At 44.2% G+C, this 25,972-nt stretch overlaps 1 protein-coding gene across 5 annotated transcripts in view; it reads left to right on the top strand.

Annotated features, from left to right (window-relative positions):
• TEC (tec protein tyrosine kinase) overlaps positions 1 to 25,972 on the top strand; it is a 169,723-nt gene that overhangs the window by 138,015 nt on the left and 5,736 nt on the right. For all 5 annotated transcript variants that reach the window (XM_030191357.1, XM_030191356.1, XM_030191360.1 and 2 more), the window contains 3 exons: positions 5,683 to 5,747; positions 19,788 to 19,906; positions 21,173 to 21,330. In XM_030191357.1, coding sequence (XP_030047217.1) covers positions 5,683 to 5,747; positions 19,788 to 19,906; positions 21,173 to 21,330 — 342 coding nt within the window. The remainder of the gene's footprint in view (positions 1 to 5,682; positions 5,748 to 19,787; positions 19,907 to 21,172; positions 21,331 to 25,972) is intronic.

The raw sequence follows: 25,972 nt of genomic DNA, 5'->3' as shown, positions 1-25,972 counted from the left end.
GGGGGTATCAGAGACTAGTTCACGCGCTTCAGCTCTAGGTGCCATCTTGGATCACTGCCTTAACTTTTTTTTTTTTTTTTAAATAATAGAGCATGGAGGAGTGAGAGAATGATTTAGAGGCCCGGGGGAGGGGGTGTTGGAATTGTGCTTAACTCTGATGTTCTAAACCATTTCCCGTAGCAAAAATTGAGTTGTGGAGCTTGGTTTCTCTAACATGCAGTTTTGTAAAATCTGTTGGCTACATGTGTAAATCTGAGCCTTGAAATGCATAAAGCCCCAAGTGAGGCTGCTCTTTTGTAAAAAATGGCTTATTGCACTGCTGCCACCAAATATATGTTTTTACGAAAAGCCCCTGTGTTCACTGAGTCATTTGTGAACATCCCAACTTGGACATCCTGTGTTATCTAGATGACCTATACAAAATTAGGCTTCTTTTATGTTAGTTGAGAGGTTGCTCAGTATCAACTGAATGGTGATGGGTAGTGTAAACTGGGGTTGGTGATCTTAAATACTAGAGATAGGTCTCTTCACTTCTCAACTCTTTCTAACAGTCTATTATCGTAAATCATCCTACTATATGCTCTTTTCATAAATCTGATGCTATAATTTGATATTAAGCAGCTGAGACGAGGCAGTCTAGGAGCATATACATGGCAGAAAATATTTGCAGATTGATCTGAGGTATCATAGGGGTCCTTTTACTAAGTTGTGCTGAAAAATGGCCTACAGTAGTGTAGACATGTGTTTTGGGTGCGTGCAGAATCATTTTTAGCGCACCTGTAAAAAAGCTTAGTAAAAGGGCCCCCTAGTAACTTGGAACACTGTTTTCATTACATAACTTCAGCTTCTAAAGGTTTGAAATACTTGTCGCAGAAGTAACAATTCTTTGCACTACCTATTCCATTTTGAAATGTACTGAAAGAACTCAAACATGAAATTGCTGATCTACAGTAAGTTATCTGTAACCAACCTGTCGTTAAAATAGGCTGTACTACCTGAAGATTAGAGGGTGGCCAGTGTAACTCCAATTTTTAAAAAGGATTCAGGGGTGATCCGGGAAATTACAGACCAGTAAGCCTGACTTTAGCATTGGGCAAAATAGTGGAAACTGTTATAAAGAATAAAATTATGGAACACATAGACAAACATGGTTAAATGGGACAGAGTCAGCATAGTTTCAGCCAAGGGAAGTCTTGCCTCACCAATTTGCTTTGTTTCTTTGAAGGGGTGAATAAACATGTGGATAAGGGTGAACCGGTTGATGTAGTGTGTCTAGATTTTCAGAAAGCTAAGTTCTTAATGAGAGACTCCTGAGAAAATTAGTCATGGGATAGGAGGCAATGTTCTGTTGTGGATTGGGAATTGGTTATTGGACAGAAAACTGAGGGTAGGGTTAAATCTTTCATTTTTCTCAATGGAAGGGGGTGAATATTGGAGTGCCATAGGTATCTGTACTGGGACTGGTGCTATTTAACATTTATTAATGATCTGGAAATCAGAACAACAAATGAGGCGATTAAATTTGAAGATGATACAAAACTCTTGAAAGTTGTCAAAACATACGCGGACTGTGAAAAACTGCAGGAAGACCTTAGGAAATTGGAAGACTGGACATCCAAATGGCAGATGAAACTTAATGTGGTCAAATGCAAGGTGATACACATTGGAAAGAATAATCCGAATCATAGTTACCTGATGCTAGGGTCCACCTTAGGGGTCAGCACCCAAGAAAAAGATCTAGGTGGTGATATAGACAATACGCTGAAGTCTGCCCAGTGTGCAGCAGCGGCCAAAAAAGCAAACAGGATACTAGGACTTATTAGGAAAAGGATGGTAAATAAGACCAAGAATATTATAATGCCTCTGTATCACTCCATGGTACGACTCCACCATGAGTACTGCATTCAGTTCCGATTGCCGTATCTCAAAAAAGATATAGAGGAATTAGAAAAGGCTCAAAGAAGAGCGACCAAAATGATAAAGGGGATGGACGTATGAGGAAAGGCTTAAAAGGTTAGGGTTCTTCAGCTTGGAAAAGAGATGCCTGAAGGGAGATATGATTTAGGTTTACAAAATTCTGAGTGGTGAAGAACGAATAGCAGTGAATCATTTTTTGTTTGTTTGTTGTTCTTTCAAAAAATACAAATACCATGGAACCTTCAATGTAGTTACATGGAAATACTTATAAAACAAATAGGAGGAAATATTTTTTCACTCTGCAAATAGTTGAGCTCTGGAACTCATTGCCGGAGGATGTGGTAACAGCGGATAGCGTATCTAGGGTTAAAAAAGGTTTGGACAAGTTTCTGGAGGAAAAGTCCATATTCTGCTATTTAGATAGACATGGGGAAGCCACTGCTTGCCCTGGGATTGTTATCATGGAATGTTGCTACTATTTGGGTTTCTGCCAGGTACTTGTGACCTTTATTGGCCACTGTGGAGGAGTGGCCTAGTGGTTAGGGTGGTGGACTTTGGTCCTGAGGAACTGAGTTTGATTCCCGGCACAGGCAGCTCCTTGTGACTCTGGGCAAGTCACTTAACCCTCCATTGCCTGCCGCATTGAGCCTGCCGTGAGTGGGAAAGCGCAGGGTACAAATGTAACAAAAAAAATAAAAAAAACTGTTGAAAGCGGGATACTGGGCTAGTCTTATGAGTGTATAGTCAGTCACCCTGTGTATTAAAAGCTTGGGAGAAAAGCCAGGCTTTCACCTGCTTCCTGAAGTAGATGGAGTCTCGAGTAATATGTAGCTTCTCTGGGAGTAAATTCCAGAGTGTGGGAGCTACTCCTGAGATGGCTCACTGGCAGGTATCACATCGTACAATTTCTTTTGATGAGGGTACAGAGTTAAACCTGGTTCTAGTAATTTAATAGAATCAAATGTTGGAGAAAATAATGTCACAGCAAATAAATATTTGATGGCTGAATAATCATGATCTATCTCAGACACAAAAGATTAAGAGGCTCATTTTCAAAGCACATAGACTTACAAAGTTATATAGGTTACTATAACTGTAAATCTGTGTTCTATGATAATGAGCACCTGTATATTGCACTGAAGAAAACTTAAGTGTAACTCTTGCTCTAAATTTCATGAATCTGTGTGGTATAGCAGGAGATGTTTATCCACTTCTACCCTAGCTGAGATAACATTTTATCTCTCTGACCTCATGTGCAACTTTCTTTAAATTAGTCACCTTATTTTCTAACTCCTCTTACTCTCTTACCTATCTATATGTTCTATCTTTATTTATACCATATGCTGTCTATTAAAATGTTTACATATTGTTTTGATATTGCAAGTAGTATACTATCAGGCTTATTTTCGAAAGAGGACACCCATCTTTCGGCACAAATCGGATGATGGGCGTCCTTCTCCCAGGATTGCCCAAATCGGCATAATCGAAAACCAATTTTGGGCGTCCTCAACTGCTTTCCGTTGCAGGGACGACCAAAGTTCCCGGGGGCGTGTCGGAGGCGTAGCGAAGGCGGAACTTGGGCGTGCCTAACACATTGGCATCCTCAACCCATAATCGAAAAAAAAGGGCGTCCCTGACAAGCACTTGGACGACTTTACTTGGTCCTTTTTTTGTTACGACCAAGCCACGAATAGGTGCCTGAACTAACCAGATGACCACCGGAGGGCATCGGGGATGACCTCTCCTTACTCCCCCAGTGGTCATTAACCTCCTCCCACCCTCAAAAAATAGTTAAAAATCTTTTGTGCCAGCCTCAAATGTCATACTCAGGTCCATCGCAGCAATATGCAGGTCCCTGGATCAGTTTTAGTGGGTGCAGTGCACTTCAGGCAGGCGGACCCAGGCCCATCCCCTCCCCACCTGTTACACTTGTGGTGGTAAATATGAGCCCTCCAAAACCCACCACAAACCCACTGTATCCACATGTAGTTTCCCCCCTTCACCTGTAAGGGCTATGGTAGTGGTGTACAGTTGTGGGTAGTGTACATAAGTAATGCCACACTGGGAAAAGCCCAAGGGTCCATCGAGTCCAGCATCCTGTCCACGACAGCGGTCAATCCAGGCCAAGGGCACCTGGCAAGCTTCCCAAACGTACAAACATTCTATACATGTTATTCCTGGAATTGTGGATTTTTCCGAAGTCCATTTAGTAGCGGTTTATGGACTTGTCCTTTAGGAAACCGTCTAATCTCTTTTTAAACTCTGCCAAGCTAACTACCTCCACCACGTTCTCCGGCAACAAATTTCAGAGTTTAATTATGCGTTGGGTGAAGAAACATTTTCTCCGATTTGTTTTAAATTTACTACACACTAGTTTCATCGTATGCCCCCTAGTCCTAGTATTTTTGGAAAGCGTGAACAGATGCTTCACATCCACCTGTTCCACTCCACTCATTATTTTATATACCTCTATCATGTCTCCCCTCAGCCGTCTCTTCTCCAAGCTGAAAAGCCTTAGCCTCCTTTGTCTTTCTTCATAGGGAAGTTGTCCCATCCCCGCTATCATTTTAGTCGCCATTCGCTGCACCTTTTCCAATTCCACTATATCTTTCTTGAGATGCGGCAACCAGAATTGAACGCAATACTCAAGGTGCGGTCGCACCATGGAGCGATATAACGGCATTATAACATCCTCATACCTGTTTTCCATACCTTTCCTAATAATACCCAACATTCTATTTGCTTTCTGAGCCGCAGCAGCACACTGAGCAGAAGGTTTGTGTATTATCGACGACGACACCCAGATCCCTTTCTTGGTCCGTAACTCCTAACGTGGAACCTTGCATGATGTAGCTATAATTCGGGTTCTTTTTTTCCCACATGCATCACCTTACACTAGTGAGTTTGGGGGGGGGGGGGGGTTGGGGGGCTCAGCACACAAGGTAAGGGAGCTATATACCTGGGAGCTTTTTCTGAAGTCCACTGCAGTGCCCCCTTGGGTGCCCGGTTGGTGTCCTGGCATGTCAGGGGGACCAGTGCACTACGAATGCTGGTTCCTCCTACGACCAAAGGGCTTGCATTTGGTCGTTTTTGAGATGGGCGTCCTTAGTTTCCATTATCGCTGAAAATCAGAAACGACCAAGTCTAAGGACGACCTAAATGTCAAGATTTGGGCATCCCTGACCGTGTTATCGAAACGAAAGATGGACGACCATCTTGTTTCGATAATACGAGTTTCCCCACCCCTTCGCCGGGATGTCCTCAGGAAAACTTGGGCGCCCCTTTTGATTATGCCCCTCTATGCCATACTTTGTATTGTTGTTTGAATATTTTTATTGCTGTAATTGTCTGTTGCTTATGTTTGATTTATTCTTACTGTACACCTCCTTGAGTGAATTCTTTCAAAAAGGCGGTAAATAAATTTTAATCATAATAAACATATCTTCCAAGACTACAGCTACCATTTTTGTTCTATATTTCTTGTGGTTGGAACTATAATGGTTTACAGCATAACAGTTGTATCTCCCATAAGTGTGGAGGTTGTTTCTTAAAGTAATTTATATTGTTTGTATTGTGGATCAGTGGAGGATGATCCAGTGTCATCCTTTCATTCTTATATACTGATAAATGATAGGGGGAGCAAGTGAGTTACTCCCTAATCATTTGTCCAAACAGAAAAAAAGAAAAAGAATATTCAGATACCAAAAGAGCACTTATTTGTATGTTTGCAAGTGGATAATTCTGATTCTAAATGTTCCTTTTCAGGCTGCCAGAAACTGTTTGGTGAGTGAATCAGGAGTGGTGAAAATATCTGATTTTGGCATGGCAAGGTATGAGCAAATTGACTTACATACTGGTTCATTTTTTAGATGTGTCTCATTGTTACCACAGTAAATTAATTTTACAAATTTTATTTTTGCTTGAACTATGTATTTTGTGATTGGTAGTGTGTTATGGAAGTTATTCACTCAGAATTCTACAGGGCTGCAGTCCATATTAGTATTTCTGCTTAATTTCCACCGTGTGCGCTTACACCTATGTGCAGTGAACTTTATCATTTCCCAGCCCAATGGATGTATGAAAAAAATTATACATGAAGTTGAAAATATCTATTGGGGAGGGGGGGGGAACGGTAATTCTCTAAAAATTATTTATTTATTTATTTGTTACATTTGTATCCCACATTTTCCCACCTATTTGTAGGCTCAATGTGGCTTATATTGTGCCAGAGAGCTGTGTGCAACCTCCGGAGTAAACAAATACAAGGTGGTGTTGTGGTAGGATAAGGTTCATGTTGTAGGATCGCATAAAGGTGATCCTACAACGGGAGAAATTGTGTAAAGACTATGATGAACTTTAGTGTTATGTCATGTCACAGAGATCAAGCTTTTATGTTGGATCGGTAGGGTATGCCTTTTTAAACAGATGGGTTTTAAGTATTTTTCTTAAGTGTAAGTGGTCGTTCGTGGTTTTCAAGGCTTTTGGTAGTGCGTTCCACAGTTGTGTGCTGATGTAGGAAAAGCTGGATGCGTAGGTTGATTTGTATTTGAGTCCTTTGCAACTTGGATAGTGGAGGTTTAGGTACGCTCATGTTGATGCAGATGTGTTTCTGGTTGGTAGGTCATTCAAGTCTGTCATGTATCCCGGTGTTTCACCGTACATAATTTTGTGAACCATAGTGCAGATTTTGAAGGCAATGCGTTCTTTGATGGGGAGCCAGTGTAGTTTTTCGCATAGGGGTTTTGCGCTTACAAATCGTGTTTTTCCGAAGATGAGTCTTGCTGCCGTGTTTTGAGCGGTCTGGAGTTTTTTTAAAGGCTTGTTCTTTGCATCCCGCATAAATTCTGTTGCAGTAGTCCGCATGGCTTAGTACCATTGATTGTATCAAGTTGCGAAATGTTTCCCTCGGGAAGAATTGTTTCACTCGTTTCAGTTTCCACATTGAGTACAACATTTTCTTTGTTGTGGATTTTACTTGGCTCTCTAGTGTTAAGTTGTGGTCCAATGTAACGCCGAGGATTTTCAGGCTGTCTGAGACAGGGAGGGTGTGGTCTGGGGTGTTGATAGTTGTGGGGTTGTCCGTGATGTGTTGGGAAGAAAGGATGAGACAGTGTGTTTTTTCTTTGTTGTGTTTTAGTTGAAATGCATTTGCCCAGGAGTCTATGGTGCTCAAGCCGGTCTTGATTTTGTTGGCGATTTCTGTCAGTGTAGATTTGTAAGGGATGTATATAGTGACATCGTCTGCATAGATGAAAGGGTTATGGCCTTGGTTGGCTAAGGTCTTGGCTAGTGGAATCATCATTAGGTTGAATAGGATCGGTGATAATGGTGACCCTTGTAGTACTCTGCAGTCCGCTTCCCACGGTGATATGTTTGATTTTGATTTTACTTGATATGTTCTTGTGGTTAGGAAACCCTTTATCCAGCTAAGTATGTTGCCAGCAATCTCGAATTTGTCGAGTAGTCTTATTAATATATTATGGTTTACCATGTCGAATGCACTGGACATGTCGAATTGGAGGAGGAGGATGTGGCCTATTGCTATTTTCTGCTTGAATTTGGCTAGGAGAGTGAGTAATACTGTTTCTGTACTGTGTAGGGGGCAAAAACCAGACTGTGATTTGTGTAGTATAGAGAATTTGTTTATGTAGCCTGTTAGTTGTTTAGCTACCATGCTTTCCATCAGTTTGACTGACAACGGGATGGATGCTACTGGTCGATATTTGGTGATTTCAATTAAACAGAATGGGACCAAATTAGGCATGGGGAAAACCTGTGAAAGACACATTGAGTTTAAAAAGAAACACACACACACACACCTATCCTTGATGGGCTGCCTCTGAGTGATTCAGATGTTTCTCATTCTTTGTTGTATATTCTAGTGTGAAACATGCTGATTGATTCTAAATGGTTGCTAGGTGTACTGTCAGTTAATCTGTTGCCATGGGATGGAGAAACTTTGTGATTAAACTATAAAATAAAAATCCATTTTTTCAAATCTGTTGACAAATGACATCTAATGGTTTGGCGGGGGTTGATATTCAGCCGGCGGCGGTCAGCATTTATTTTGGCCGCCGCCAGCTTTATACCTGGATATTCCAATGCCAGGCTTTGTCCAGGCACTGGCATTGAATATCCAATCATATGTAGTCAACTAACACAGATGTGTTATGTGGTTACCTTTTGTGGCTAACTGTTGAATATTGGCACTTAACAGCATATGTGCATACTTTGTCCCCAGGCTGCCTACAAAATCACCAGCCTTGCTTTGAATATCAACCCCTTGGTTTCATTTTATTTTGCAAACCACAATGCCCTTCAGGTCAAAGAAAGGCAGAAACAGACAGACCACACACATGCACAATTACACACATAAACACTTGTTGGAAAGAATGTATTGAGTCATGCTTTGCCTGCTTGCAAATTACTGTAACACATAACTGAGATCAGGGAATAAAGAGTAAACTTTTTGATACAGTGATACCTTGGTTTTCATTGATAATCCGTCCGAAAACAATCAACGAAAACCGAAGTCAATGAAAACCGAGGTTTCGCTGTATACTAGTAAAAAAGTCCTGTTTCTGACATAAAGGAAACAGGCGCTAGCAAGGTTTTCCTCGGAGTGTGTATGTTTGAGAGAGTGTGTGTGAGAGTGACTGTGTGAGAGAGAGTGAATGTGCGAGTGTGTGTGTGTGACAGAGAGAGATTGAGACTGGGTACGAGTGTGTCTGTGAGAGTGTGTGCCAGGGGCCCCCTCTTCCTCCCAGTTCCAATGTCCCCCCTTCCTCCGTGTTCCAGGGTTGTTGTCCCCCCCCCTCCGAGTTCCAGGGTCGTCCCCCCGCTTTTTAATTTTTTTTTCTAGTTTTTGTACAGGTGGTGCATTCCCCCCTCCTCCCCTCTCGATCCCTCCCCCGAGTTCCAAACCCTTCTCCTCTACCAAGTTCCAGACCCCCCCTCCAGACCTCCCTGCCTCCCTCCCTCTGATTTCCAGACCTCCCTGCTTCCCTCCCTCTGATTTCCAGACCTCCCTGCATCCCTCCCTCCGAGTTCCTGACCCCCCCTCCGAGTTCCTGACCCCTGGAGCCCCCTGCCGCAACCCTCTCGAGCTCCCCTTCCCGCTGCCAACCCTCCCCTGCCACCGTTGTGTACCTGTGTTGGCGGGGACCCCAACCCCCGCCAGCCAAAGTCCTCTTCTTGGCCGCGCGGCATGGACGAATGATCTGATCCAAGTTGCAATCTGTTTGTGTGTGTGCGTCTGACGTCCTGCACACAGATTCAAACTTGATCAGATCATTCGTCCATGCCGCGCGGCCGAGAAGAGGACTTTGGCTGGTGGGGTTGGGGTCCCCCGCCAGCACAGGTATGCGACGGCGGCGGGGGAGGGTTGGCGGCGGGAAGGGGGTCCAGGGGTCAGGAACTCGGAGGGAGGGGGTCTGGAAATCAGAGGAAGGGAGGTGGGGTCTGAAACTCGTGGGGGGGGGGGGGGCAGAGTGGATCAGCTGTGAGGGTTTGTTTCCCCTCGGGGGGTTCGCGTCATAATGGGTCCAGTGACGTCAGCCAGGGCTTCGGATCCTAACAGACCAAGAAGTCACGGACACAGGCAGCAAGATAGAACGTTGGCGGTGAGAATTATTATATAGAATTGTATGAAAGTTTTTTGTACAGTTTTGTTCTAGCCCCTTCCCAGTGAACACACTGGAGTAGCACTCAAAAGTAATTTGCAGTAGAGCAGAAGTTTGTTAATCTGTCCTCCTTTCACTTGCACATATATTTAATGGAGAGGGAAGTGGGAGACTTCACGATCTAATGGTCATGAATCATAAGAGATTGTGTATGAAAAAGTCTTCAGAATGTCTTCACCTTAAGTAAAATGAGGGTCATCCCCCTCCCCCACCAATGATGTATATTTGTTTTGTTGGGTACAGAATATGATGTTGGTTTAAACTGTAAGCTAGGTGGAAGGGCAAGAATGAAACATTGACTTAATTTTGTGTTTTTCCTTGTATCTTTCCTTCTTCAATTGCCATGTTGGCTGTCAATGGCCACCACTGTAGTGGCAGCCGCCTTCCCTCTTTCACCTATCCTGAATGATGTGGTCCACTCAAACACTACTGACTTTAATGGACATGGGATCAGAAACTCAGTTCCTCTGCCACCTTGCTGTAGTGCTTTACTATTTACAATAGATCCTGCCCTATTTATTTTACATTGATAACTAAATATTGTAATACCAGACCAAATAGTATGAGACAGTTCATGTAATAAATCGCATGAGGTAAGTGACTGCTGTTAAACCAAAGCTCTGTGATGATATATTTATTTCTGCTAGTTCTGGAAACTGCATAGGTTACAGTGCATGTGTAGATTCTTTCCTGTATATATATGTATTTGTATATTGGTGCCTATTGGTGTATCTTTGTTGGCTGTGTCTGTGACTGGAAGTGGGAATAGAAAATGAGATGGGAAGTTCTGAAAGGAATAGTATTGTGTATCAGTGTTCCTATGTTTTGGGTACTAGAACTCCTCCTCCCATAAAAATGCAATGGAGGTGCATTTTAGTAACTTCATTTCTGTGGATGCCCCCTTTCCCAACTTGGAACTTGTCTTTTCTGTGTTTTACCCCCATGCCAAATTTGGTCCTGTTCTGTTAAAATTTTTGGAGAGTTATTTTACTCTCTGACTTTTTCAATCCTTTATGTACAATTTCTGTCCAACATTCTGTTCATTTGGGAGGATTAAAAGATTCTGTGTTGAAACTATTCACTATTTTTGGGGACAGTCTCTATAAATAGTGCTTCCTGTTGAATATCTGGACTGGAGTGGAGAAGAATGGTACAAATTTACCTATGCACATACTAAGGGCCAGATGCATCAAAGTTACCGTGCTGGCAGCGATTGTTTTGAGCCAGTTTAAACTGATTTAGCGATCACAGTTTCGAACGACGAATGCGCAAAAGCCTACAGCGACATGTTTACTGCACTCACAAACGCAAAACAAAATGCTATGCAAATGTATTGTAATTTATTCTCATTCAAATGAAGGCAATGCAGGATCCACAGCCATTTACGGGCGATGCACAGAAAGGACCGTACACCTTTTTACTTGATATATTTAACAGGTGCTCAGGGGCTGCTGGTAACTTCAGGAGCTGTCATCTACCATCAACATAAACACATCCATAAAGTGCATGCATAAGCGCTGTCATCGACATGTTATTTATGCGTGCGTGCGCACGTGTGTACGTGCACATCTGTGTTGGAGAAGCTATGGCTGCACATGGTCCCCTTTGGAGAAAGCCCAGCTTCTCTGACATGGATGTGCTCTGGCTTGCACAGCTCATCATCGTGAATGAAAAGCGTTTTTTCCCCCGACAGGGGAAGAAGCGCAATATCACAAGAATGGACGAGGGCTGGGAGGTTCTGCAGCGGTCTTCATACCTAAGATCTGTAAGTATTTCTGCCATTTTTCCCTGAGAAAAGCTCCCCGAGCTCCTACCCAGCCCCTAAAGTCTTTGTGAAAGGGGCCAGTGTGCACCATGTGTCCTTTCACCCCACCCAAGCCCCGCTAACAGACAGCCACACTCAGACAATTGTTTGTTAATAGTCCAATTAGATAATTACCATCTTTCACTCCCCGTACTCTACGTTCACCATAAAGGACTGAAACATCTTACACTCACCGATGAAAATATGAAAGCACACAAAAAAACGGGATGCAAGCAATGTGGAACAGCACACGGTAGCCATCTGCATAGTGATTAAAAAATCGCACACCGATCAGGGCTCTGCTTGCGAGTGACATCTATCTCGCGTGCCTAGGATGCACGTCTATGACGCCATCTTTTTAGACATGCATACAACAGCTACAGCGCTTGCCGTGTGCTTAGCGAGTGACATTTGTGTGCATGTGGTTGCAACACCACTATCGTGGATTTCAACAGGTTAGCGAGACTTTGATGCATCAACTTTTGTATTACCTCGCAGTTCATTTGCATGCACATGTTTTTTGAGCATCGGTCATTTTTTCAAAATAAGTATCTTTTAACTTGGACCTTTACATTTTCAGTGCTTTAACATTTCTCTGATGCATCTGCCCCTCAAGGAAGAAGTTTTCAGCTCAGGGAATTTACCCTATTAAATTACCTGGTCAAATTCATTTGGACATTGCCCTAATACTGTCTCCACTCTGTATCTTTTCAGAAGCACCAAGGAGTTAAATATTTTATTTTTCTTCCATTTGAGAAGCTTTTTTCACATGTAAAACTTTCTAAAATTTATACTTCGGACACATTGAGGCATATTTTCAAAGCACTTAGCCTTCCAAAGTTCCATAGAAACCTGTGGAACTTTGGAAGGCTAAGTGCTTTGAAAATATGCCTGATAGTCCATAAACCTCACTTTTGGGGCAGGTTCACCCTAGGCATCTTTTGGTTTGTGTCAAAGGCAATGGAGAGCGAAAGTGCAGAAAAAGAACTGTGGGTTTGAAGGCTATAATAGTTTGTGAGTGAGCATAGTAGCTAGGCAAGCACATGCTTTGAATGGAGTGGCTCAATGGTTAGAGCTAGAGAGTTGCTAAGTTACAGTGTTCCAGGAGGGAAATTCTGTGCTAGTCCTGGATTTCTGACAACCGTATCCTGGTATATTATGATTTCAGTTGGTGGTATTGGGATATTAAAAAAAAGCGTCTCCCTCCTGGAGCAGGGTAACTTGGCAGTTCTGTAGCAGTGGGCTGAGAACCAGGGAAGCTGGGTGAGTCATTCCCTGCTTGTGGAGAGAAAACAAGTAAATTGAGGGGGGGATCCATGGTCGGGAGGCTCACAAATACATGGTTGCCTAGGGTCCGATAGTGTTAATCAACCCTGAATTTTAGTTGTTTATTTTTGAGGCAATTCAGTGCTTTCCTAAGGTCAGAACATTTATGGCAGATCCCTTTTCTAAGTTAAAGCCTACAACATCATCAGTCCTTCTCTAAGGCATGTATTAGCCACAGCCCCAGAAAACCTCCCCAGCCTCGGCATCCTAACTACAGGCTCAACTTTTCCCACCTCCAGTCCCTCCTGGTATCTTCCATAGAGTGACAGGGACTTGTCTCTCCTCCCTCTTCTCTGTGCTGCTTCTGCCAGCACCACGAGAGGGTATAAAACATGAGAACAGACACACTTGTATTTCACAAGAATACAAGAAGCACCTGTTCTCTTTTTTTTATATATATATATAGCAGAAGAGTCAGAGGAAGCAGCACAGAGTGTAGGGAGCAAAGACTCAAACTTCCACTGCTGGAAAAGGAACATAAGCATCAGCAGCCCACTCGGATGATATTATCCAGCCACAGTAGCAGCTAACAGATGACGTTATCAGATCCTAAAAGGGGAGAACAGTTTTTGGGGTTTCTCATTTATTATGATTGAGATAACCTATTGGTGGTCATAATCAGAAGCCCCTAGGTATAATGTATAACTGCTGGTAGTTTAACATTAGGGGGGGGGGGGGGGAATGTTGTGATTGTTGCTGTTGGGGGAGTTTGTTTCTGTTCATTTGCTGGCTGTATATTTTACATTTCAATAAAAAAGACTGTGAAATCAAATTTAGATTGTCAAGGACAGCAAATTTGGAACATTTTAATAAAACAGCACAAGTAAGAAATTAATATCTTAAAGCTAATAACGTTTGGACTTCTGCCTTCCTTGGCTGAAGTCCTTCAGCCGGCCCTATTGGGTGGTATGAGCTGCCATTGAGACTTCACTTATTATGGGGTCTTGATGTTTTTAAGAAACAGTTGAAGGCACTATTATTTGCAAAGGCATATTTTGGGAATTAGAGGTTGAAATGTTTTGATTTATGAAGGTGACTTAACTGTGCCTTTTAATTTATATTTGATGATTACATGTGTGTATGTATGTGACTGTTACTAATGAATATTTATGTATTTTTTTTGTAACCCACCTAGTTAATAAGCGGCTGTAAATGTTTAAATAAATAAATATATACCAAAGTAGAGAACAGCTGGCATTTTGGTGAAATTGTGCAAGCATGGGTGTGCTTCATTGTTAGTGGACTTTGGCACTGATGGGTAGAGAGGGAGAAGTACCTTCTCTTGTGTTATTTCATGATGTAGGCTGGATCAAGGTACTTGCTGAAAGGAGGTAAACGGGAGTCAGGCTGGCAAGGCTTTTCACCTCGGGGTGTCTGAAGGGTCCTCTGTTTACTGAGGTGGGGGTGGTTGTAGAATTGGAACCCTCAACAAGGGTGCATCCGCTGCCAGAGGCTTACATAAAATCATAACTATCTTGAAGAGTAATCCAAATCATATTTTAATTTGCATTAACCCATTTTAAATATTGATGTGCTTATCATGAGTTTGTATGCAGTGTGTCAGGCTCGCTGAGAAGGAACATGAGCCCTTGTGCTTGATGGAGGAGGGTTCCTCCCCAAGCTGTTGGCCAACCCCGAGTTCCCCCAGTGTCTCCTTCCGTTCCCCAGGGGTTGAGCCCCCAGGTGCGGGAAGCCAACAGCAAGGAGAACTGAGCCCAGAACAAAGTCCATGGGGCACAGCCAGGCAGCGGGCCAAGAAGGACCAGGAGCAAACAGTGGTCAATACCAGGCAGCAGACAGTAGAAATCCAGGATCAGGCAAAGGTCAATACCAGGCAGCAGACAGTAGAAAATCCAGGATCAGGCAAAGGTCAATACCAGGCAGCAAAAAGAAGCAAATCCAGAAGCACTGCAGCTACCCAGAGAACTGAATAGAAGCTGAAGCGTGGGAGGACTAGTAGTCGGGCTTTAAATAGAACAGGAATTAGGCCCAAACATGTGCAGCTGTCAACAAGATGGCTGCCCCAACCGGAGACGCCCTTATGCCCAAATATGGCCTTCCTTCCTGACACTGCCCAACTCCAAGATGACTGCCACACAGTGGGGTAGCTAGGGTAGTTGACACCCGGGGCCGGTCATTTTTTAACACCCCCCCCCCCCCCCCAAATCCAGTACTAGGCATACTGAGAATACAAAACAGGATCTCTAGAACAATTCTACTATACCATAAGCAGTAATTTCTATGAGTCACATAAGGAAAAGGAAAGCATTTTAAACACTACAGTGAGCACTAGAACATTAATTCACCTATTGTAAAACGAAACCAGACAGAATAGTACAGATCGTCGATCCTGCACAGTCAATGCCAACCGAAAGCCACGTCTTTTTCACAAACACAGATACACCCTAATCCACCACAGAATAAGTAATCACAAACTTTCTATTTAGACAAAAATTAAACTGAACCCCTGATGCCAGACTCTGCATAAAATGCAACACCACAGAAACAGAAAATGTCCCCTAGTACTGTGCAAAATATAAAGACAGCAGATGTAAATTTGAAAAAAAAAAACTAACAAATACCAATCACCACTTTACAAATTAACAAATAGAAATAAAAGAAATACAGAAAATAAAATAATACCATTTTATTGGACTAATACATTTAGCTTCCAGAGGCCAAAATCTCCTTCCTCGGGTCAATACAGTATAGTGTGTTAGTGTCCTAACCTGACCTGAGGGGGGGTTTGTTTTCCGAAAGTTAGTCAAAATGTATTAAAATTAGTCCAATAAAAAGATTACCTTATTTACATGTTCTATTTATAAACATTTATTAACACAGCTACAATACTATATCCTAAAGCAAAAAAATAAAAATATATATTTTATTTACAGTTTGTTGTCTCTGGTTTCTGCTTTCCTCATCTTCTTTTCACTGTCTTCCTTCCATCCAGCATCTGTCCTCGCTCTCTCACTGCCACCCACTGTCTGCCCTCTCTCTCCCTTCCATCCACATCTGCCCTCTATCTCTGCCCCTTTCATCCACCATTTGCCCCAGTCTGCCCTCTTTCTCTCTCCCCCCCTTCCACCCACCATCTGCCCTTTCTCTCTGCCCCTTCAATCCATCTGCCCTCCCTCTCCCATCCATCCAGGGTCTGCCCTCCCTCACGCTCCCCCTTCCATCCAGGGTCTGTCCCCTCTCTCTCTGCCCCCTCTTTTCAGCCCCCTTATTCCACCTGTCCCTAGTTCCAGCCCCAGCCCACATCTCCCACCTGCCCTCCTTTTCAGCCCCACTATCCCACCAGTCCCCAGCCCTTTTCTCCCATCAGACCCAAGCTTCAGCCCCCAGCCACTTCTCACTGTCCCCTTTTCAGCCCCTAGTTTCAACCCCAGTCCTTTTCTCTCATCAGCCCCGAGCTTCAGCCCCAGCCAGTTCTCCCTGTCCCCTTTAAAGCCCCCAATCCCCACAGTTTCAGCCCCTGCCCCTTTTCAGCCCCCAGTTCCAGTACTAGCCCCCTTATCCCAACTACCCTCCTTTTCAGCCCCCAGTTCCAGCCCCCTTCATCCACCACATGCCTTGCATCCCCCCTTTTCAGCCCCAGGCCCATTCTCCCACCTGCCCCAGGCATGGACCCATTTTCCCTTCTCCCCTCTGAGCACCCCACCCCTCCGCTCCCCCTCTCCCATCTGAGCACCCCCACCCCTCCCCAATCCCCTTCTCCCCTCTCAGCTCCCCCCTCCCATCTGGGCTCCCTCACCGCTCCCCAATCCCCTTCTCCCCTCTGGGCTCCCCTCTGAGCCCCTCCCCCCTTGACCCGGTCCCGTCGTCTCCCCTCCGTCCAGGCTGACAGGGCCCTCTTCTCCTGCCACCACCCTACCTGTTTTAAAAAAAAATCCATTGCAGCGACGCAGGCAGGCAGCGCTTGGCGTCTGCCCTGTGTGTGCTGTAAAAGCTGAAAATCGCCTCGCTGGCGTCGGGCCTTCCCTCGCGATGTCCCGCCCTCTTCTGAGGTAACTTCCTATTTTCTCGAGGGCGGGACATCGCGAGGGAAGGCCCGACGCTAGCGAGGTGATTTTCAGCTTTTACAGCACACACAGGGCAGACGCCAAGCGCTGCCTGCCTGCGTCGCTGTGATGGATTTTTTTAAAAACAGGAAAAGTGGTGGCGGGAGACGACGGAGCACCCCCCACCCGCTGACACCCGGGGCGGACCGCCCCCACCGCCCCGCCCTTGCTACGCCACTGCTGCCACAACTTAAGACGCCCACCTCTAAGATGGCCGCCCTATCCTGGAGATACCCACATCCAAGATGGCCGCCCCATCCTCCGATGCCCATATCCTGAACGTTCAGGGAACATGACACAGTGCAGTTCATTATTAATTTTATCTTATTTAGGAGTAAATAATCAACTTACCTGCATTTCAGTAAATTGTGCAGGTAAGTTTTTGCTGCTGTAATTTTAAAAATTGTATGCATTTGTGGTTTTTTTTAATTTTTTTATTAAATTACAGGGAAAGTACCCATGCAAATTTCTGCCTGCTTTTTGTGCATCTACTTTTGTATAATAACATGCATGTAGATTCTATTCAAAATTGTTCATGTCATTATCACCTCTGAGAATGTCTCTAGAATCTGTCATTAGAAAAGTAATTATATTGTGGAACAATGCATGTACTTGGTATCCACTAACACGCTAGTCAATTTGGGCAGAGGTAAGATTAATTACTGGTAGAGAAAGCTTTGATGTATTCACAATGTTAACATTACAAATGCATTAAGACTGGTGTATGGAATACATCTAGTCTGGGCTTACAAGATGGTATTTTTAAATAATATAACCTCTTTAACCTTTGCAACTTCTCCTTTTAGTTGTTTCTGTTTTTACCGTTGTCCTCATTTTATCATTGTTTCCCTTTAGGAAGTTAAATGCTGTTGAAGTAGATTCTTTGGTAGACCTCACCCCAGTTAAGTCAGATTAGCTCATGATATGATCACTGTTGCCAAGCAGCTCCAATGCTTCATCTGCTGATTCTATTGTTTGGGGAGGCTGAAGCAGAGGAACAAAGGGGTACAGGCAGCCCTAGGTTGTACAGAATTTCTCTCTCCCTTTATCACACTTCAAGGACTCTCAGACTCGCAGTCTCCTACTGTTTTCTATGTCTAAGGGTGTAGGCCAGCTGGTTAAATTGGTGCACCTGAAAATTTGCTGCTGCTTTTATTTATCTATATATCTATCTAGGATATTGCTCACAGTTTTGCAGTAGTCTCTCAAGATGTTACATTCAGGTATACTAGGAATTTGTGATTGGAGAACAAATTCAGCAAATGCTAATTATTTAAATGAGAGATAATGAGCTTATCTCCTTATGCACTAAACCTATAGCCAAGTAGTTGTGGGAAAAGTAATGCTACTGGGGCAGGATGGTGGTATGGAAAAGGTTAGCATGTCAATACTATGTTAGGTCACTTTATTAACCTCTTTAGCAATCATTCCAACACAAAAAAGGCCATTTGGATACTGATTACATAGTAAGGGTATACATTATGAGTAATTCATTTTTTTTCTTTTTTTTTTTTTTTGTGTGCATCCACTTAAATTTTTAGGCATCCAAATTGCTTGTAATTTTCACATGTACAGTCAATTTTGCATGCTTAAATTTATGTGAATGCTTCCACAGAGCCCCACAGCTTATTTTTTCCTCCATGCTGTTGCCAAACCTTCAAAAACAAAATTTTTTTTCTCAAAAGCTAATCTATCAGCTAGTAGTTTGAGCTATATGTCGGTTCCCTCCCAAGATTATTCACAAACTGGGGAAAAAGACTCATTTACTGTACAGCTTAATACCGTGCCTACTCAGGCTCTCCATCAAAGTAAAACAAAATGGCATCTGCTTGTTATAACAGACGCCAAGTTTGAATTATCCAATCAGAATCCTTCTAATCAAATTGGATGAATCCTAAGATTGAAACAAATCATTTTACAAGAAAACTTTCCTTGCTACACCTATATTGAGACCTTTAGGTGTTAAAGATTGCAGTTGGCATCCAGTGGACTGTCATACCAATGTAAAATTTTCCATGGGATGTCCAGCAGTCTGTTGTGATAGAGACATATGTCTGTTTACTAAGAATTGCAACCAGCTTCAGCTTCATCTCCACTTTAAAGTGACCAAACTCATCACTGTTCTGTTTGGCTGGGGAGTAGTAACCAGTTCAACAAGCACAGGCAACTCCACTGTTCTCATAGGTTGTATTCCCTGAACACTAAAATGTAAGGGCCCTGTTTACTAAGGTATGCTAACGTTTTAGTGCGTCTTGAAAATTAACACACACTAACCGTGTAGATGCTCATTAGAATATTTTGGGCTTCTACAGGGTTAGTGCACAGTAAAAACACGAATGCGCCTTTAGCACAGCTTTTTTGTTGTTGTTGTTTTGTTACATTTGTACACCACACTTTCCCACTCATGGCAGGCTCAATGCGGCTTACATGGGGCAATGGAGGGTTAAGTGACTTGCCCAGATTCACAAGGAGCTGCCTGTGCCTGAGGTGGGAATCAAACTCAGTTCCTCAGTTCCCCAGGACCAAAGTCCCACCACCTTAACCACTAGGCCACTCCTCCACTCCTTAGTAAACAGGGCCCTATGATTGGATGATCCACTGTTTGACTAGGTTTGCAATAGCAAAATCCTGTTCCAGGGTTTTGCTGTTTAATTGGTTTACTGAGGAATCATTTAGAGGTCTCTGCCATTTTTATTTTTTACTTTTAATTGCAAGCATCAGAAGTAACCAGGTAAAAGTAATAAAAGTTGGTAAAGCTATTACTTAATTTAAAGTAACACATTTTTCCTGTACTTCTTTACAAGTAAAGGTAGCAAAAATTTTACTTAAGTACAGTAACTAGTTACATTTACTTAGTTACTATACAACACTGGCATTCTGACGTCTTGATACGTAAACACAGACATGCAGAATGAACGGTAGCCTCTAGCAGAAAAAAAGGAAAACTATCACAAGCACACAAGTACCAATATTATGGATGTCTTTATTTTTTAGGTATGTTCTTGATGACCAGTATACAAGCTCATCTGGTGCCAAATTCCCTGTGAAGTGGTCCCCACCAGAAGTTTATAATTATAGCAAATTCAGTAGCAAATCTGATGTATGGTCATTTGGTAAGCTGTGTTTGTTTTCTTGATGTGTTTGATATTAAAATGAAAGCAAAATCTGTATTTATCTTGTCAGAAAGTAGTGCATGGAGTCCTTCATGAGATTTCTAGTGTTTGATTTGAACCAGGTAAAATTATTAATACACCTGTCAGCTTAAGGTGACCTAGAGGGACATAATCGAATGGCGCCAGCCATCTCCGGCACTGTAAGTGGGTGGAGCCAACCATATTTTCCAAAAAGATGGTCGGCCATCTTTTTCTTCGCTAATACGGTTGGGCCTGGCCAAATGTCAGAGTTCGCCGGGTTTGAGATGGCCAGCATCAGTTTTTGGCCATAATGGAAAATAATGCCAAGGATCTCAAACCCGGCGAAATGCAAGGGATTTGTCGTGGGAGGAACCAGCATTTGTAGTGCACTGGCCCCCCTCACATGCCTAGGGGGCACTTCTAAAAATTAAAAAAAAAAAAAGAAATAGCTCTCAGGTGCATAGCTCTCTTCCCTTGGTTGTTTAGCCCCCCAATCCCCCCAAAACCCACTCCCCACAACTCTACACCATTACCATAGCCCTAAGGGGTGAAGGGGGGCAACTACATGTGAGTACAGTGGGTTTTGGGTGGGTTTTGGAGGGGTCCCATTTACCACCACAATTGTAACAGGTGGGGGGGGGGGGGGGGAAATTTGCCTGGGTCCACCTGTCTGAAGTGCTACTACAAACTGCTCCAGGGACTTGCATACTGCTGTCATGGAGCTGGGTATGACATTTGAGGCTGGCATAGAGGCTGGCAAAAAAGTTTTTTTTTTGGGTGGGAGGGGATTGGTGACCACTGGGAGAGTAAGGGGAGGTGATCCCCGATTCCGTCCGGTGGTCAGTTGGGGCTCCTTTTTGAAGCTTGGTCGTGAAAAAAAAGGGACCAAGTAAAGCTGTCGAAATGCTCGTCAAGCCTGGCTTTTTTTTTCCATTATCGGGCGAAGCCGGCTATCTCATGAGCACGCCCCCGTCCTGCCTTCACTTCCCTACCGACATGCCCCCTTGATGTTTTGCCGGCTCCGCAACGGAAAGCAGTTGAACCCAGCCAAATTTGGCATTCGATTATACCGATTTCGCCGGGTTCAGGAGATCACCGGCCATCTCCCGATTTGTGTCGGAAGATGGCCGGCGATCACTTTCGAAAATGAGCTGGCTAGTTACTTCCAATCAGTAAACACCAACCCTTCTACTGCTACATGAGATGTCATGGTCTGTTGCTTCATAATTCTTTAAACATTTACAGGTGTCTTAATGTGGGAAGTTTTTACCGAGGGGAAGATGCCTTTTGAGACTAATACAAATTTTGAAGTTGTGACCATGGTGAGCCAAGGACACAGGCTATATCGGCCAAAACTGGCATCAAACGCAGTCTATCAAGTAATGATGGTGTGCTGGCATGAGGTATGTGTGTCAGGAAAAGATAATCCTAATCCAGTAACTGTGCAAACCAAATGTGGGAATAAAACATATATGACCAAACTACTAAAAAGAAAAGTATACCTAAAGGCAGTAAGACACATCTAAAATCCTGTTCATCCATAGATTTTAGTGTTTATATCTCTCATTTATTAAATTTTGCTATACCGCTTTCATTGCAAACAAATTTAAAGCGATTTGCAATAAAAACAAGAAAACAGAAGAACGCCATTTGTAAATAGGAAAGAACAAACTCTTATATTATTCAAACAACTCGCAATTACATCCCCAATGAATCTGAAATCTTAGGTAGCAATTTAATAAAACAGAATATCTTTTTCTAAAATTCTACAAATGTTAGTATGTGAGGTATGGTAGACCACATTTGAAACTCGGGTTGGATTATTAGGTCTGTATTATTTGTAGTATAGTAAATAAAGGATTAGGAAGGGACAGAGCTAGGAAGAGAATGTGAATAGGGGCCATAAACGATTAAGGTACTTTAGCAACTGGAAAAAGATTAGATACAAAGAGAAAAATGCCCCGCGCGCCTAACAGCGCGCGGCACCTAGAGCGGAGGCCCTGAGTGGATCGGGGTGGACCTGGGTGTCACCCCGGAGAAGGCTGTAAGGATATGCAGATGAGCTGCAAGTCCTCCACAGCACCTGAAAGGCAGCCGGTGGTAGAGGTGGGCACCTCTCAGCTGAGGAAAGACTTACCAGGGGTTAGGCCGAAGCCAGCATTCCTCCCCCTGAGGGTCGCCTGATCCTAGCCAAAAAGCACCTGGAAACTCTGTGCACTTGGAGAGAAGGCCCTGGGAAGATCGGGGTGGAACTGGAGTCACCCCGGATACAGCTGTGAGGAAATGCAGAAGGGCTGCAAGTCCTCCACAGCACCTGGTGGGAGCGCTGGGCACCTAGAGCGGAGGCCCTGAGTGGATCGGGGTGGACCTAGGTGTCACCCCGGAGAAGGCTGTAAGGATATGCAGATGAGCTGCAAGTCCTCCACAGCACCTGAAAGGCAGCCGGTGGTAGAGGTGGGCACCTCTCAGCTGAGGAAAGGCTTACCAGGGGTTAGGCCGAAGCCAGCATTCCTCCCCCTGAGGGTCGCCTGATCCTAATCTTTTCCCTCACCCCCTACCTCTCTCCGCTACAGGAACTCACTTCCCATCCATTGACTTCATCACCTCACCCTCTCTCCTACCCTCTTCCTCCCTCTTGGCTTTTAATCTCCGTCTCTTTCTTCCCTCCATTTTGCCTTCCCCATTCCACCTAAATACCTCTCGCCTTCAACGCCTTCGTGGCCACACCTCTCCTACTCTTCTCCGCTCTCTTTTACTCCTTCTCTTACTCTCAGCTGGCGACATCAATCCCAATCCTGGCCCTCCTCACCAACTATTATCCAAACTCTACAGATCTCACCGTGACCTCTCTAACCTCATCTCTATTCCTCTACTCCCCTCCTCTTCTCTGCCCTTCTCTTGCGCCCTATGGAATGCCCGCTCTATCTGTAACAAACTCCCCTATATCCAGGACCTCTTTATCTCGCGTCACCTCCATCTGCTCGCCATAACAGAAACCTGGCTCTGCCCTGATGACTCTGCTTCAGTCGCAGCCCTGTGCCATGGCGGTTATCTATTTTCACATACTCCTCGCCCTGCTGGCCGTGGGGGCAGTGTTGGACTACTTCTCTCTCCCTCCTCCAGATTTCAACCCCTTCTTCCACCTCAATCTCACTGTTTTTCCTCCTTTGAAGTCCACTCTATCCGCCTTTTCTCTCCTCTGCCTCTTCGAATAGCGGTCATTTATCATCCCCCTGGTAAGTCCCTTTCATCCTTTCTCAGTGACTTTGACGCCTGGCTTGCCTTCTTCCATGATCCTTCCTCCCCCTCTCTCATCCTTGGTGACGTTAATATTCCTGCTAATGATCCTTCCAACTCTTATATTTCCAAGTTACTCGCTTTAACGTCCTCCTTTAATCTCCAACTATGCTCCACCTCCCCCACTCATCAAAATGGTCACTGTCTTGATCTCATCTTCTCCTCCAACTGTTCACCTTCTAGTTTCCTTGCCTCAGATCATCCCTCCTCTGATCACCATCTTATAACTTTCACACTTAAATCTCCTCCCTCCCAGTCCCGTCCTATCCTATCTAATTTATCTAGGAATCTTCACGATATTGACCCTTCATCTCTATCCTCCCATGTTTCAAACCTCCTCTCTACTGTGGCACCATCCACGTCTGTCAACGAGGCTGTTTCTTCTTACAACAATACTCTATCCTCTGCCTTAGACACTCTTGCACCTTTGATGACCCGCCCTGTAAGGCGTACAAAACCCCAACCTTGGCTGACTTCTAATATCCGCTACCTACGTTCCTGTACCCGCTCCGCCGAATGCCTCTGGCGGAAATCTCGGGCCCTTGCTGATTTCTTACACTTTAAATTCATGCTGACCTCCTTCCAATCTGCTCTTTACGTGCCAAACAGGATTATTATATCCAACTGACCAACTCTCTTGGCTCTAATCCTCGACTTCTCTTCACCACATTGAACTCTCTCCTCAAGGTGCCCCCTCCCCCAACTCCCCCTTCATTATCTCCTCAGACCCTTGCTGAATTCTTTCACAACAAGGTTCAAAAGATAAACCTTGCTTTCTCTACCTCACCAGCTCTCCCTCCACTAGTCCGTTCCCCTCTCTCTCCTTCCCCTCATTCCCTTTCCTCCTTTCCTGAAGTTACTATTGAGGAAACTACACTTCTCCTTTCTTCCTCAAAATGTACCACCTGTTCCTCTGATCCCATTCCCACCCACCTTCTTAATGCCATCTCTCCTACTCTTATTCCTTTTATCTGTCACATTCTCAACCTCTCACTTTCCACTGCGAGTGTCCCTGCTGCCTTTAAACATGCTGTGGTCACACCTCTCCTTAAGAAGCCTTCACTTTACCCTACTTGTCCCTCTAATTACCGACCCATCTCCCTCCTTCCTTTTCTGTCCAAATTACTTGAGCGTGCTGTTCACCGCCGCTGCCTTGATTTTCTCTCCTCACATGCTATTCTTGACCCATTACAATCTGGCTTTCGCCCTCTCCACTCAACCGAAACTGCGCTTACTAAAGTCTCCAATGACCTATTACTGGCTAAATCCAGAGGTCAATATTCCATCCTCATTCTTCTTGATCTTTCCGCTGCTTTTGACACTGTCGATCACAGCATACTTCTCGATACCTTGTCCTCACTTGGATTCCAGGGCTCTGTCCTTTCCTGGTTCTCTTCCTACCTCTCCCTCCGCACCTTTAGTGTTCACTCTGGTGGATCCTCTTCTACTTCTATCCCTCTGCCTGTTGGCGTACCTCAGGGTTCTGTTCTTAGTCCCCTCCTCTTTTCTATCTACACTTCTTCCCTTGGTTCATTAATCTCATCCCATGGCTTTTCCTACCATCTCTATGCTGATGACTCCCAAATCTACCTTTCTACCCCTGATATCTCACCTTGCATCCAAACCAAAGTTTCAGCGTGCTTGTCTGACATTGCTGCCTGGATGTCTCAACGCACCTGAAATTAAATATGACCAAAACCGAGCTTCTCATTTTCCCCCCCAAACCCCACCTCCCCGCTCTCCCCATTTTCTATTTCTGTTGATGGCTCTCTCATTCTCCCTGTCTCCTCAGCTCGAAACCTTGGGGTCATCTTTGACTCTTCTCTCTCCTTCTCTGCTCATATCCAGCAGACCGCCAAGACCTGTCATTTCTTTCTCTACAACATCCGTAAAATCCGCCCCTTTCTTTCCGAGCACTCTACCAAAACCCTCATCCACACCCTTGTCACCTCTCGTTTAGACTACTGCAATCTGCTTCTTGCTGGCCTCCCACTTAGTCACCTCTCCCCTCTCCAGTCGGTTCAAAACTCTGCTGCCCGTCTCATCTTCCGCCAGGGTCGCTTTACTCATACTACCCCTCTCCTCAAGACCCTTCACTGGCTCCCTATCCGTTTTCGCATCCTGTTGAAACTTCTTCTACTAACCTATAAATGTATTCACTCTGCTGCTCCCCAGTATCTCTCCACACTCGTCCTTCCCTACACCCCTTCCCGTGCACTCCGCTCCATGGATAAATCCTTCTTATCTGTTCCCTTCTCCACTACTGCCAACTCCAGACTTCGCGCCTTCTGTCTTGCTGCACCCTACGCCTGGAATAAACTTCCTGAGCCCCTACGTCTTGCCCCATCCTTGGCCACCTTTAAATCTAGACTGAAAGCCCACCTCTTTAACATTGCTTTTGACTCGTAACCACTCGCCTCCACCTACCCTCCTCTCTTCCTTCCCCTTCACATTAATTGATTTGATTTGCTTACTTTATTTATTTTTTTTGTCTATTAGATTGTAAGCTCTTTGAGCAGGGACTGTCTTTCTTCTATGTTTGTGCAGCGCTGCGTATGCCTTGTAGCGCTATAGAAATGCTAAATAGTAGTAGTAGTAGTAACTGTGAACTATGTGTTGGTGCACTAACTCTCAGATTCCACATATGGTGTCCAAATTTGGGCATGTTGCCAAGATGTGCCCGCAAATTAATTGGTTAACAAGCTCTTAACCCTCAATTGGGTGCTAGAAACCAATTATTGATAATTG

The sequence above is a fragment of the Microcaecilia unicolor genome, chromosome 2, assembly GCF_901765095.1.
Source record: "Microcaecilia unicolor chromosome 2, aMicUni1.1, whole genome shotgun sequence".
Taxonomy (NCBI): domain Eukaryota; kingdom Metazoa; phylum Chordata; class Amphibia; order Gymnophiona; family Siphonopidae; genus Microcaecilia; species Microcaecilia unicolor.
Note: the sequence above shows the minus strand (reverse complement) of the source record. Positions and strands in the feature narration are given on the sequence as shown.